Consider the following 15,830-nt stretch of genomic DNA (forward strand, 5'->3'; position numbering starts at 1 on the left):
AATAAATCGAAGATCTTCATTTAACACAGTTGGTACAGTTTGTATATTGTCATTTGTGGTAAAAGTCATTTTCTGTTTATTGCTTGCATATAGTATATACTCAAATATAAACCAACAAACTTATTTTGCTTGTCAGTACCTAAGTACTGGACTACTGAACATATTTTGAAAAATTGTGGAAATGAAGAGAGAATGAGATGTTCTATATTCCAACATAGGTGAACTGGGCTGTGGTTGGAATGTTGGAAGCATGCTGGATTCTTAAGAAATTAATATTATTATTAATATTATTATTATTATTATTATTATTATTATTAATAAACAGGATTTATATAATGCCAGCACATTACACAGTGCTGTACATTAAATAGGGGTAGCTAATGACAGACAGATACAGACAGTGGCACAGGAGGATAGGACCCTGCCCCTAAGAGCTTGCAATCTAGGAGGTGGGGGAAATAACACACAATAGGAGGGGAAATAAAACATGGAGATTTTTTTTGACCAGACATATACTTCTGCTCACTAAATTCTTTTACTATTTGTGAGAAAAAAAACACACTTGCACTGAAGCAACACAAAGAATAATCAGTAAAATTGTATGAACCAAAAAAAATAATAAAAACTTCAAAATAAATTACTTGTATTAATTATTTTTAATGTGTGCATTTATTTCTGTCATTGCAGGTGTAATATTTTATCAGGAATTCCGAGATGCAGCATTACTGAATATATTTATGTTTATGTTTGGGTAAGTCATTTTTTTCTTCTTATACTTTATTTTGTATTGTATTTTCAATATCCTAATTGGCGTCTACAGGTTGGAATATTATTTTGTAAATGATTGTCTGTCCTACAAGTGATCACCATATCATACCCCCTCTTACTGTATGCTACATCCCCCACCTCTTAGATTGTGAGCTCTTCTGGGCAGGGTCCTCTCCTCTTCCTGTATCACTGTCTGCTTCAGTCTGTTATTTGCAACCCCTATTTAATGTGCAGCGCTGCATAATATGTTGGTGCTATATAAATACTGTTTATATAATTAATAATTATTATTATTATTATAATTGGTATTACCTTTTATGTACATAGCACCTATATATTACGCAGCACTTTACAAAGATTGGACACAGTTTGAACCTTGTAAGCATATGATTAGGTATATGTTAGCATAGTCAGGTCCCTAATAAAATCTGAAGTTTCATGTTTCTGGATGATAATCATGTAGCATTTTCATTGAAGTTGTTCACTTTCTGGATGCCTTTTTTTTACATGGTGTTGATACATGGAAAATCTAGAATCCGTTTACATCTCCATTATGTGACAAACACACAACTCCCATCCTGCTCTAGTTAAGTCAGCAATAAAAACAATTTTATGATTCTTTACAAGTCTATCTAATTCCAGGCTATAAAAAAGCACTTTATAAATGGGCGATCCATTAATTAGTCTAATGTTCTGTAGTAATGATGTCTGCTTTATTTCAGAGTCACTTACACAGAAAGTGAGATTGCATTTCAGTCTATTCTGTGCCTCTTAGAGACTGATGTGCTGCACAAGACAATGAATCCAGTAATTAATGGGGATAATTGCTGCAGAAAGCAGCCTGGTGTGTAGGAAGAAGAGCCTCCTGCATATTAATGGCTGAAATTATAGGAGACATAAAAACTTAAGAGACATAAAACAACCTAGTAATCTGTTAATCTTTACACTTTATGGGAAGTGGCTTTTCAAATTAAATTATCATGTTCCTTGTTTGATTAGCATAATATGGAAATCATTTTTTTCTTGTTGGGAAGCTGTGTGACGGCTGTATAGTTTGTAAATATGTCACCAAGAGATGGGTTTACTTTTTGCTTACCTTTTCTTTATTGGACATATAGAGGCTTTGGCAAGACAGAACCACAATCTCCCCTGCATTACAGCATGGCTATGCATATGGTCAGTAGCTCCAAACCTGTTTAAGATCAGAATATTTCATATATGAGTCAGTAGGTCAAGATGGTCACTACCTATAAGGAAAAGAAGGAAGAGATGATTTTAGACACCAGAAAATGTTTCCCATTTAAACATGGGAAAAATTGCTTGCTTTGCTGCAGGCAAACAAGTTGCATCCCTTATTTCACTCGCACCATTGCATTTTACAAGGAGGGAGACACCTCAGGCTCAAAATTTAGGCTGCGTACACACTTGCAATAATTATCGTTGGAAACGAACGACTAACAACCGTTCGTCCGATAATCGTTAACAAAAAAAGTGCACAACGACTGACCAACGAACTAACTGGCCGACAAACGAGGATTGTCGCTCGAAACGAAAGACCGTCCCGGCGGATCTGATTGAGCGATGATCGCTCGCTATCTATTGTGTGTATGGTAGTTCAGTGAATGGGGATTGTTCTGCAGTACACTTTCTCCTGTAAACGTCACTTCCTGCATCATTCAAACGATCGTATCTAGCATGTATACACTATTGGTGGATTATATTTGAACGATCGTATTGTTACAGCATGTACAGAATTGTGCACAATACAATCAATCAAAAAATTCATGCATAATTGTTTTCTAACGATAATTATTGCAAGTGTGTACCTAGCTTTAGGTTAGCACAGACCATACAGAAGATGGCACAGGGTAGAAGATGACAATAACCAAAATAATGGGCATATTTGCATCATGTTTATCCGAAAGATTGTTAATGCGGAAGTAAACTGAAAAAAAAAAAAAGAAAATCCTCACCTTTACCTTCGTTGATCCTTTAAGAGGTTTCCTGGATCGGGTCCTGCCCTGTCCCAGTATCCTCCTCCATCCCGGTGCGCAGGAAGCACGAGGTGCAGCCGTCTTCTTTGCCCTTCTTCCAACGTCACCTGACCTTGCACAGCACTCGCGTGAGATCGGGGGAGGTAGATGGGGAAAAAAAAGAGTGCCGATCTCACTGCTCATGGCATTTTTTTTTTTTTTTTTATTATCTCTTTGAAAAAAAAGCTCCTTCTGTGCATGCCCATGACGTATGTATCCCAGAAGGCACTGCGCCGCAGTGATCAAGACAGAAAGGGAAGCAGCGTTACCCTTTCTTTTTTAAACCCTTCCTAAAATAGGGGGGTAATTTTTTTCCTTACATAAAAAGGTTGTCTACCATTTTATGTATGGTAAAAATTTAGTTTAGGTCCAATTCAAGGAGCTGAATATTTCAAATTCATGCTTAGAGATCATTAGCCTGGTGCCAAATGGCTGATTTCTTTATTGGCAACACATCTCCTGCAGGAGAACTACCAAGGTAAAGCAAACAATGCAGCAATTCCTTTAGCTAGAATGCTGCTGAGTTGTACTCCCCTGTACTGCTGGTTTGGCCAGCAATGGATCAACTCTATAGAAGGTACCTGGTTTCTAGAGATGTCTTTTGTGGGGTTAGGTCAGGCAAGGGCAAACTACGTCCTGCTGGCCGTATACGGCCCAGTAAGGTTGTTTCTCTGGCCCTTTGGGTGGTCCGTGGCTCTTGCCGCTGCCACCCCGAGCAGGGTCAGGGTAAGACCCCGCTGGGAGGGTCACACCAGCCAGGGCCGCGGAACACATCCCCCTTTTGTATCCTGTGTCGTGGAGGTGGGCAGGCACACTGCACACAACCTGCCAACTCTCCCATCAGATCTGCGATTGAGGAGTGGGCAGGGTTATGCCATCATGACCTCACGTTCAGTAGCATCATGATGGCATAATCCGGCCCACTCTCCCATCGGCCCGGCTCCTCTGCCAAATGTTATTTTAGATTGTGGCCCTTGACTGAAAACGTTTGCCCACCCCTGGGTTAGACAGTCTAACATAGCACATAGTCTGTAGCAAAAAACATACAACAGTGAGGTTTCTGACTGATCTGCTGTAAGATCATTGCAACTGGTCACAGCTTTTTGAGCTCCTGAGTGTCACAGAGGAGCATATACAGACCACTAACTGCAGGTTATCATGCAGTACTGCATTAATGCACCAGAAAAATTGCATGCATATAGCAATGTGTAAAATGGCTTATATTAGCATGTTGGCAAAACCCCTAAGTGTATTCACAAAACTGGCACAAGGCTTTGTTCCCTTACATGAATCTATAAGTAAGCTGACCTAAACCCTCTCCACTGATGTGTGTTGAATTTGGACCTAGGCAGATAAAAGATCTTTCTGCTTATAGTCTGAATAATAGTCCAAAGGACACTTTGTTTATTGCTGTTTTTGTGTATTATATACTGTGCGTGGTTTTTCTTAATTTATTTCAGTGGATTCTTTAATAAGTAAAGTCGTTTTGCCTTGCACTTGAAAGCATTTGGACCTTACTGTCACATTAAAAGTCATCCCTTGTAAAATTTGTTCCATGGAAATGTGCTGGAGTTTTCTGCCAGATTCTTCTAAATTCATTGTGACATATCTAAAGGATAACAAATGTGCCTGACAACCATTCCTTCTGGGAATGGACAGTGCTGGCTAAAGAGAAGCTTGTCATTCTTGTATTCCCATTTGAAAGCTTGGTTAAAGATGTAAAGGCAAAGAATTGATAGTTTCTGAATAAAATGGGTGCATCTTTCTTTCTTTGCCTTGTTCAAAGCCTGAATTGTTTAGTTTAATTTCTATTAGAATATTGTGTTTATTTTCACTATTTAGCTGGGGATGGGTAAGTAGTGCTGGGTAACAGAACAGTGGACGGAGTGTTCGGAGTGAGTGTTTGTGCTAGTTGGGGACAGGCGGAGGTGGTGGCCAGTGCAGGGAAAGACAAATGGAGAGGAGTGGGGAATAGCCAATGGCAGGAAGGTCACAAATTGGAAATTGGCTACTGCAAGGGAAGGATAGGGGTCGGAGAGTGGCCAATGGAGGGAAAGACAAGGTGTGGTAGGGAGGCAGGGAAGAAGTGGCCAGTGGCAGAGAATTTAGCAAATTGCAATGGTACAACATGGTACAACATCACAGTAAGGAGTAAATATTGTGATTTCCCCAGGCAAACTGGGGAAAAAAAAGTATTTTTCTTAATCTTATTAGGGATTATTACCCAGCAAACAAATGGTATAAAACCCTCAATACATTGCATACCAGATGCAGTATGGCTACAATTTAAAAAAAAAAATGTGTTTTTAAAATTCTCCATAGCCATAGTTTCTTAAAATTTTGTATTGCATATCCCTGCATTCTATAGCAACTACATACCAGTCAATACAGTTTGCAGGTCATACTCTTATGTGTTACGTATAGCCCTGATGAAGGGAGATTCCTTGAACTCCTGAAACACATTACAATGGTATGACATAGGAGTCTTAATAAAATTAAACTTGGACTTTATTTAGACTTTTTGTTTTGGCACTTTCCTTCTTGCACAGTTCACATAATATCAGACCGAATACTTGTATATTTATTACATTCATAATGCCTCATGCAAAACATAATATGAAAGGAAATCATCCCAATAGAACATAAAAAAATCTCATGGTCAGCCAATTACAGTGGGCATAGAGGTATTTGCTTCTAGCCGTAATTATTACATCAAAACTTTTAACATCCAAGTGAAAGTTATAATATCAACAATTCAAGTTCAGTTGAATTGGATGGTGACCATTGGTGGACCTTCATCTTTAAGTCCATCCTTTCATTTTTTATAGGATTTAAATCTGGGCACTGACTAGACCACTGTGTGCTCAGTTTTGCTGTGTGCTTCGGGTCATTGTCATGTTTAAAGGTGAAAATTCTTCCCATAGGCAACCTTCTGGCAAAAGCCAAAAAGTTTTTCTGAAGATTTTTTTTTTTGAACAGTTGCTAACTTTTCTTTCACTTGTTATAAGCATTAGGAAGTGAGTAAATCCATTGAAAAATATTTTTGTGCGTGTCCTCATTATGGCTACAAAGCAACAAAATGGGAACATACTGAAGGGAGTAATTTTTCTTTTCTATGCTTACTGTTTTTATTCTCTAACAACAGAGCATGACATGTCTGCTTTGGACAGCACAGTTATTTCTCCTTATAAACAATAACCAATGTGTCCTTGTGATTTGTGTTGTCAGTTTGATTTTAAGTGCTTTCACCTTCTCAGCATAAGTGAATAAAACTACCATACAGCCCAAGGCCATTTTTTCTCTCTAGTCTTGCAAATTCTTTTGGAGTAGTTATAACTTCATGCACATTGAAATAGAAATTGCAAAAGAGATCTTACCCATTCACAAAAAAATTTTTCTTTTTTTTTTATTGCTGATCTGTGATCTGTGACCACTTGCTTGGTGGACACAATGGGCCTGATCTCCCCAAGACTGGAAATGATAGACTATCATGGGAGAACCTAAGTGATCCATGGAATTATAATTCCACAGATATCTCTCTCTCATTTTTTTCTCTCTCCCTCTTCCCTTACTTATCTCTCTCTCTCTCTCTCCCCTCTCTCTCTCTCTCCTTTCATATCTCTCTCTCTCTCTCTCTCTCTCTCGCCTGTTAGGGTCAAAGTGGAGAGCCATGTCTATCCAGGACATGAACCTGGGGCAGGGGATGCAGGTGCATTGTGAGGACAGTAACACTTCAAAACACGCAATTGATATCCAGTTAAAATGTTTTCCAGCACTCCTCTTGGATTAGTGATTAGGGATTTATTGGGAGTATCCACCTGCCGAGCCATTTATCATAGGGTTTGTAATGATTTGTATGTGTTTTGTAATTCTTGCAAATAGAGACAGATTAACAAATACTTGCACTAGCTCCATATTGTGCTTGCAGCATGTTTTTGGCCAGAGGAATGTTTTTGTATTCGCACTGTGTTTCTTTTAATGAAAAGAGAGGAGAATGACTGAATAAAAATTCAATCCCATAGAGAATACAAATCTGCTACTCCTAATCTGCTTCTCTGTACAGCAAAAATAATAAACCAAGCAGCTTTGTGCTTCAAAGATATGTATAACATATTTATACTGTCATCAGGGAGAATGTGTAATAATAATATCTCCAATCAAAAACTTTCTATGGCTTTAATTAGCTAATGATGTAATCAATCATCAATAATAAATCCTTTTATGATGGTCAGATATGACTTTATCAGAATGAGCTAACACACTGTAATCTGTTTCAGAGACTTTTGGCCTGATTTATTAAAGTTCTACAAGGCTGGAGAGGATACACTTTCATGAGTGAAACAAACCTGTAATGGATCTGGTCCAGGTTCCAGGTTTGCTGGATCACCCAGCTTCACTGATGAAGTGTATCCTCTCCAGCCTTGGAGAACTTTAATAAATCAGGCTGGAGGAGAGGCAATGTGATTTGTGTCTTACTATATTGCTAGTTTGTCCATGTTGTAACTCCTATGGCCATGTTACATGTATGATCATGATGCTGGTGACAAATCACTAGCGTCAAAATCAAAAAGATCCTCCTAGTTGAGCCAATGATATGTTTCTCCCTAGCTTCTCCATTGTTCGCTAGCAATTTGAACATTTTAGGCCAGCAATGGAGCAATTCCATTAAGGTGACCAGAAAGCTGGTTGACTAACTGGGATCAGCCTTAAACTATATGAAAATATGAACAAGTTTAATGTAAATGCTATTGAATTGAAGATATTTTTTATACTTTTTTTCTGAGTTTGACTACTTATACAATAAATATTAGCAAAGTATTTATTCAAACAAAAAGTAACAGTCCCTTAGAAATTGTAAAAAATAGTTTTAGGCAAATTAGAATTACTGTCGAGTTACCCGATGTACACTGATGCTGCTAAATTTGCTCTGTGCATGTAGGCATCAATGACCTCTGGTAATGAGTGGGGTTAAAGTTGTCATCATGTATTAAAATATTTGCTTTGGTTGGCTTTCCACCACATAGTGCTACATGAATTCCTTGCCATTGGCTTCACCACACACAGAGTTTCCAGCTTTGTGGTTTTAGAATAATTCAGCTTTGTGGAAATTATTAATTGTATTGCATCAAGCATTTCCACATTTCTTTTATGAGAAGCTTGTAACACGCTTCTAGCTGTATACATAATTTATGTTTTTTTCCCCAGGTGCTGTTTGTCATTCCTTGGAGTTTTCTTAATTGCAAGAAACCAAAAGAAGAATGCTTTCCAAGAACCATATATAAACTTTGGTGACATTCCTGGTGAGTCATTGCCACCTGCAGGTACAAGTGGGTATTGCTACCGAGTGATTTACACCTAATGACAGGTTAATGCAATAAAGCAGGTAAAATGCAGTAATCCACAACAAATTTGATTTAGAGATTTATGATTAATAAGGATTAATGAATTTTTTGACCCTTATAAATTATTTTGCATAAAAAAAACGCTTAGCAGGATTGTACAGTATTACCCCTTTGATACCCTTGGAAGATGTTAAAGTAGCAATCAGTTTTAAATCTAAGTCTGGGGAACTTACAGCTGAAATGCACACGAGAACTATTTACCTGCCAGCAGATTTGTAATTATGTTCAGCCAGTTTTCCACACCAAGCAATCCTGAAAGAATGAATAGCTATATCAGTGACTTTATTTTTTTAATGCAGTCAAGCAACACAGTTTGCTCATCATTTGAACCCTAGTCTGCTCACTGACAACAGTATGAAATGTTCCATAACATCTTCCACCCCTTTCATAAAGTGCAGGAGATTTATAGAAAAATATCAAGGCATAACTGGGTCCTTATTCATTACAGTTTATGTTTAAAATCCATTTGCTTAACTGCATTCCTTACCTTTTTGTGGAATTCTGCTTAAAGTTTAAGCTGCAAAACACCCATCTACATTTGCAGTTTTTACAAATTCTTGTTGCTGTTTTGTTATCCTGTACACAGCAGCCACTTTGTTAGCTAAACCAATTCATGATTAATAGATGAGCTGTAAGCTGTGCTGTCATTGAGAACATTTTTCAGCGATGTCTCTCGTTATATTCTTCAGGCCAAAAGATGCCTTCCTCCCATCAGTTCACCCAACAAATAATCTTTAAACATGTAGTTCTTTAAAAAGAAATGTGCATAATGTATTTTTAATTGCTCTTCCTAAGGCTGCAATCTTGCAGGTGCTTGTTGCAGCAAAAATTCTAGTGCCAGTGGCTACAACTCTGTCTCTGGGATCCCAAAGGTTCTTCATGCTGATAAGATGAGAATACTTAAAGTGTTTGAGTTAAGCATCAAACAGGAGTAGATTTCAATCTAGTCATTTATTATGGATTGTATAAACTGGACTGATGTGTTTGGCATAATGTTCTCCATATACACCGTATACTACCCACTTATATAAGATGGGAAAGATGTCCTTGTTCAAACGTGCAAGCACAAACTGTCTCCTGTTTTATCTCCTTCACATAGTCTGCCACTGGTATCACAGAAGGGCAGCCACAGTAAGGCAGGGAAGACACTGAGCTGAAAGGTAAAAGGGTAACTAACCAAAAAATAATCTGGTATGGGATCACTCATGGCTTACTAATCAATTGCTGTGTGATAAAGAAGAAATCCACATTGACTGGAGACATAAGTTACAGGATCTTCATTAAAATTTGTTTTGGTTACCCCCCTAATTTTGCCCCCCTTGTGCCATGGGCTACTACAAGGGGTTTGGCATACCTCTAGTATAGAAAGTGTGAAGAATTCTTTTCTTGCTGTAGTTGAGTTATTTAGTAGCTAAGGATTGGTGCTTCTTTAAACACAATAACTACTTTAACAGATACTAGATTTTTTAATGTGTATGCAAACCCAAAAAGCAAAATGTAATATATTACAGTTTATCAGACCTTGGATAAAGTGACTGCTTTAGTTGTCCTATTTTATTATTCTTATTTCTCCTGTGACTGTCCCTGGGTGTCAACACTTCCCACTGGATCTATGATATAAGCTATGATTGTCCCCCACGCTGGTCTACCAATATATCTGGCTTTGTTCATCTCCATTATTCAGTGAAATTAGTAGATTATAAAAGGAAGATTACATTGTTGTGTGCTTCCACTTTAGCTATAGTATTTGTATACTTTATAATATTGTAGGTATTTGCTGTACTTGCTTTGTGTCTCTAGCTAATGCAGTCACAACAAAACCGATAATCCGCAATATATTAAATGTTTGTTCTTGGGTTTAGTAATCCTTTTAAATTTCGATGTGTTTCTAACTACACAAAGACCCCGGGTTACATACGAGATAGGGACCGTAGGTTTGTTCTTAAGTTGAATTTGTATGTATGTCAGAACAGGTACATTATTCTAATAAATACAATTAGGACAGATGTTTGTCTCAACATAATATTAGACAGTGTGGTGTCAGTTACTGTATAAAAATCCTCACTGTGAGTTAATCACAAACAAAGCAAAAAAAGAAAATCTATATGAAGCCTAGACATTCATTAACTTCTGGAGAAAGCTGTGCTTTGATTTGCAAAAAAAAACAACTGCAGTTTGTCTTGGTCATTAAAGAGTTACAAGAGGCTACAGAAAGAGCTCAGTCCTTCAGATCACCCACAACCTCAGCTGTGTTTAGCAAAAGATTTCTTCTGCAAGTCATGCAAACCGCCCCTCCCTCCTTCAAGCCTCGGTTCTGCACACAGCGAGCAGGGAAGCCCTGTTCGTATCTGGGAGACATCCGTATGTCAGATGTCCTTAACCCGGGGACTACCTGTACTACATAATGTACTGAATATAGCTAATGGGTTGTCTGAACTCAAACCCATAGATATATACTGCCAACATCCCTAAGTTGTTGAGTAAATAGAAAGGTAGGTATATTTGTGGGACTTTAAAGGCAATTCAGTACATGTCACAAAATAGGCTCAAATATAAAAAAACAATCTTTTATTAAACACAAGCCATAAAAACAATGGATGGAAATTCCATAAAAATGCTCAGTGCATAGCACCAAACAATTGTGTATATCATTGAGATGTTGGAATAGATTCTGATAATCCAACGCGTCTTGCAGAATTAATCTGCTTCATCAGGTATTATACAAGACCTCAATAGATAGAATGCACTATAATATAAACAAGTAGAATAATTAATACTCTTATAAAAAAAAGATTGTTTCTTTCATATTTGAGCCTATTTTGTGACATGTACTGAACTGCCTTTAAAGTCCCACAAATATACCTTTCTATGTACTCTACATTTTCTACTATTCATTTTTGAGCAATGTGAAAGCCACACACCATGGGGATATTTCAGGATTTCTGTGTTCTATACTAATAAAGATAAATTTTGGGGGTTTTGTTTGCTGCCTCCTTCCTCACCCTCCCCATTGATGAAGGAGCCTAATCATGCAATGATTTCCAGATCAATGTGTTATGAGAGTATTCAATATTACCTTCTAAAAGGGTAAGTGTTCCTTGTATTTAATTCTTTACTTCTGCCTTCATCAATAGTTGCCAACTTTTTGGTTCACAGAACCTGCTCTGCTAACAGTTGTGTTTTTCGCTGTACACATCCAGAGTAGATGAACTTTAACATATAATACAATACCAGCAGGTATAATAATATGAGCTGGTTGGTGATGTTAGCCAGGGTGGCAGTCAGGAAATGTTTACTGTACATGCAAATGTGTTGATAACCAGATATCATTATGGTCTACAGGAGCACACTTCTACCCACACATCTTATGCTGGCATTTTAAAAACTGGGCCCTTGGTTAGCCAAGAAAACTTGGAGTTAGCTCTGTGTACCTTGCCAAGAGTATCTTTCTAAGTGTATTTAGAGGCATTTACCAGAACTCACCATAAATTGACCTGAAGTGACCTGATACAAGACAATTCTCACTTGAAGTCTGAGGTTTCATTTACAACCATCTTGTCTACAGCTTTATGCACACTCCAAACATGTTCTTCTCATTTTTCACAATGTTCTGCTTTTTCTCTTGTATCTGCAAACACTCACAGTGTAACTTAATGCATCCTCGTAATGCAAGCACATTCATCCAAACCTGACCTTCAATTCTCTTTTCTATTATTTTTTTCTCCCGTGAACTTTATTTTTTTTTACTTGCATCATTTTCTCCCCATCCTCTTCTAATTTACATTTATTTCACTCTCAAAACTACTTCTGCAGTACTCTTTTCTTTCAGCTTGGAGATCCTGATCCTGGTCCAGACCTTAGACATCTTCCATCCCCTCCACAATCACCTAGCATCTTCCGTCCACCAACCTCCCATTACTCTTAGTACTTTTATACCAAACTCTGCTATCACTATTACCTGCATCCTCCCCACCAACAATGAATAGGCCCTTTCTCATCTATTGTTTCCATGACAGATGTGTATACTTAAGTCTCTAATTCCCCCAACTTCAATACATTAGTGTGTGTGTATATATATATATGTGTGTGTGTGTATGTATATATATTTATATATATATATATATAGTAGTGCATTGCTGGGATCTCTTTTACTTTGTGAAAATTAATTTTCTTTCTCCTCTAAATACATTTTCTTTTGTTGATGTTCGTCTGCACTATGTATTGTCTATCATACATACCCGCAAAAGAAGATTGAGCTCCAAAAAGCAGTAATAATAATAGTTACTTCATTAGCCAAGTTGAAAGAAGACAACAATTCATCACCTTACACTTTCCCCAAATTCCCCAAGCATGGCTGTTACTGTCCAGCTCCAAACCAGACAGGCAGCAACCCTACCTGTTCCAGTGGTTTGGTTTGGTCTTAGTTTTTTCTTGTCTGTAACCCTGCTTCTGGAAGATTTTCATTGTGTAACCTACCTGGTACTATACCCCCTTTCTCATAAGCATTCAAAATTGGTTAGTGATACATTAAATTTTGAAGATCTCAGGAAAAAATACTTCAATGCCAGGTGAAATGAAGATCTTGCAGTAGCAGCATTACAGGTGAGCCTAAGCGATAGCTTTATGGACTAGAAAGCAAAATTTGCACATGGAGTGAAATTCGCAGTTCCACAAACATTAAATTACAAAAGACTGTTATAGAATTTCCCAGGTCTCTGTGGAGTACACACATTTTGTTACTATGTCTACATGTGATTTATTCTTCATTCTTAGGAACATTTTCATGCCATCATGTTTTACCCCAATTAGCAGACAGAGAAATAGGAACATTGCAACATACTGGAGGAAGCCCAATTAGACCTGGGCCAGGAGAGTCCCCTTGATAGAAGATTATCTCATTCTATCCTATGAATCATCAGCTCCAATGAGAAGGGTGTGATCAGCAGATGCATCAAACTATCCACAGTACTAATATATAACTTTAACTTAACTATTGCTAAACTAAAAAAAAAACAAAGGTTAACACAACACAATTTAGGAAAATAACTTTGTACATACTTTTATGGTGATTTTCTTTATAATTGATATGTGAACTGAGTGGAAAGCCTGGGAGGGGGATATGAGACAATTGTCTGCCAATGGATTTTCTTACTCTGGGCATGTGATGAACTTTGTAAAGCAAGAAGAAAAAGGCAGATGGATCCTGATTCAACTTTTCTCTAGGCGAACAATAGCAAGTGGTCACATTTTTCCAACCTGTGCCCTGCACATTCTATAGTGGGAAAGGCGTTGAAGACATGAGATTCTGTCCACATGGTTACCTGTCCTCCAATGGCTATGATCACTGTGTCCACATAAAAACTGAATTACATCCAGTGCAACCAGTGAAGTGAAAAAATCCCAAACTCCTGTACTGCAAATGTGTTCCAATAAAGCCAGATCAGAATGACACACCCAGAATATCCAACTTTTAAAAGAAGATCTCAGTAGCAGTTCCTATTTTATATAATCTTTCTTGAATCCTTTAAATAAATGTATCCACTGAACACGTTCAATGTTGTATCAAAGTTACTCAATCATTTCTTACTTGAAAAATATCAAATGTAGATTTCCCTTTTAATTTTCTTTTTTTTTTTTGTTTCTCTGCAGGAAAGGAAACCGTGGATAAAATCCAACCAAATTCAAACAGCATTACATATGGGACTCTGCTTAATTAGTTACTCATACAGCAGCTAAAGCAAAATAGATGAAAGTGAGAGAAACAGGGTCACAGAGAGGAAGCGTTTATTTATTGCCCAAGATTTTCAACACTGTGTCATGTCTGCGTGTCAGCTCATTTTCTGCTCCCTTTTTTAAATGTTTTTTTTTTTTTTTTGTTCATGAAACTTAAGTTTTCTCCAGACCCTTTGATGTCTTTAAAGTTTCAGATCTCCAATGCTGTACAATCTCAAAAGCTTGGTCTGATCCTGGTTTGCTAATGATAAACGCGAAAGGGTTTTCTGCAGATGACTCTGTCCTGTGGAAAATGGTTTATTTCTGTAACATCTTCTCAGGGAGATGGAAGTTTGGAGTTTTCAGACAGCTCCAAATACTAAAAATACACAATAGAGAGAATGTAATAAGCATTTCATGATACCTCAGGGCTGTAAGGGACGGATGGCGATGCTGAGCGAATGTTCTGTTTGAAGAGTTTGCATACATTTTATTAACATGTTCCCAGTTTTGGGATCGTTGAAAGTTTATCTAGTGTGCCTCTTGTAATTTCATAAACCATGCTTTATATGTCCCCCAGGTGTCCCTATTTGGCTGGACAAATACTAAGGTTTAACAAAAAAAATTTTGGCCAAATATGTGCAAATTATAGCAGAATTTGAGCACATAGGTTACAGAACTAAAATGGCCCAGATTGCACTCCTTAAAGCTGAACTCCAAGCAAAAAGTTAACTAAATAATTGAAATATATACATGTATACAATATATAGGTGCTCCGTGAAAAATTGGCTAATATTTGCCTCCTGATAAAAATAAATAGTCGAATTGTCTTGGAATCTGAAGTAAATACATCAAAACATGAATCACTATCACTAAGAAACCATCCTTGGTCGGACATTGGACATAAAATGATAAACCAAATATGATCCTGAGCTTCCATGGTCCTGTGGTTTACTCCAACTCCAACTATCAGAGGACAGAACAATGTGTGCCATGCTTTGGGACACTTGGCCAAGCAATTACTGATTAAACTGGTAAAATATTGGCAGCCTATTTCTCCATAGGTACAATGCCTTACTTGTCAAAGGGTTTGTATTTGTGGCTACAGGTCTGCACACTCTTGCCAGACAGCACTGCCAACCTGTTTACCTCATTTTTCTCTTACTCTACAGTTAAGCAAAACAGCCAAGTCACCTTTATGCCTCCAGGGAATTGAATTTAAATAACATAAAATTACTTTTTTTTTTAAAAATGCAAAAGTCTATCAATTGACATGAATCTAGAACTTTTTAGGGACAACATTGGTAAAAAAATGTTTGCTGCTACTGTTTCTCCCTGTCCCTGCTGAGACTACGTGCCACCATGGACCAGCTTTAGCACATGCATGATGTAATCAATGACACCCAATGGGGAGATGATACTTTTCTATCACTCCAATTCCAATGTCAGTTGCCAAATAATTTTTTAATCATGAGTGAAGCCCGGGTTAACATTAGGGAGCATTAGGTCCCAAGCACTCATTAGCTTTACATTGTGAATCGTGCACAAAGTGAGGAGAAAGAATTGGAAGGGAAGGGGTGATCCAGGAGCTTCATGAGTGCTGAGTGCATTTGGAACTGATAAGCAATTATAATATATATACACAAAGGGATTAAATACTTCTTTCCCTCACTGTGTGTGTTTTTTTTTTTGCATGGTAAGAAGTTCTGGTAAACAAATTGGGTCAATCACGTTTGTAACTTCTTCAAATCCCAATTGCTATAACATCATAAAAGTTTTAACATGTTAATTTAATAGTTGTTTTATTCTTCTAAAATCTTCATTTAAAAAACAGTTATCACCTTGACATAAAGGTCCTCGTTTACATTCTTCCTGTTATGGGGTGGCAGCTGTCTGGCAAATGTGTTCCTGGGTC

At 37.4% G+C, this 15,830-nt stretch overlaps 1 protein-coding gene across 1 annotated transcript in view; it reads left to right on the forward strand.

Annotated features, from left to right (window-relative positions):
- NIPAL2 (NIPA like domain containing 2) overlaps positions 1-15,590 on the forward strand; it is a 59,415-nt gene extending 43,825 nt beyond the window's left edge. Inside the window, exons 9-11 of the mRNA XM_072410857.1 lie at positions 688-751; positions 8,007-8,101; positions 13,853-15,590. Of these exons, the coding sequence (XP_072266958.1) occupies positions 688-751; positions 8,007-8,101; positions 13,853-13,920 (227 nt within the window). The 3' untranslated portion in view covers positions 13,921-15,590. The remainder of the gene's footprint in view (positions 1-687; positions 752-8,006; positions 8,102-13,852) is intronic.
- The last annotated feature ends 240 nt before the right edge of the window (positions 15,591-15,830 follow it).

The sequence above is a fragment of the Pyxicephalus adspersus genome, chromosome 5, assembly GCF_032062135.1.
Source record: "Pyxicephalus adspersus chromosome 5, UCB_Pads_2.0, whole genome shotgun sequence".
Taxonomy (NCBI): domain Eukaryota; kingdom Metazoa; phylum Chordata; class Amphibia; order Anura; family Pyxicephalidae; genus Pyxicephalus; species Pyxicephalus adspersus.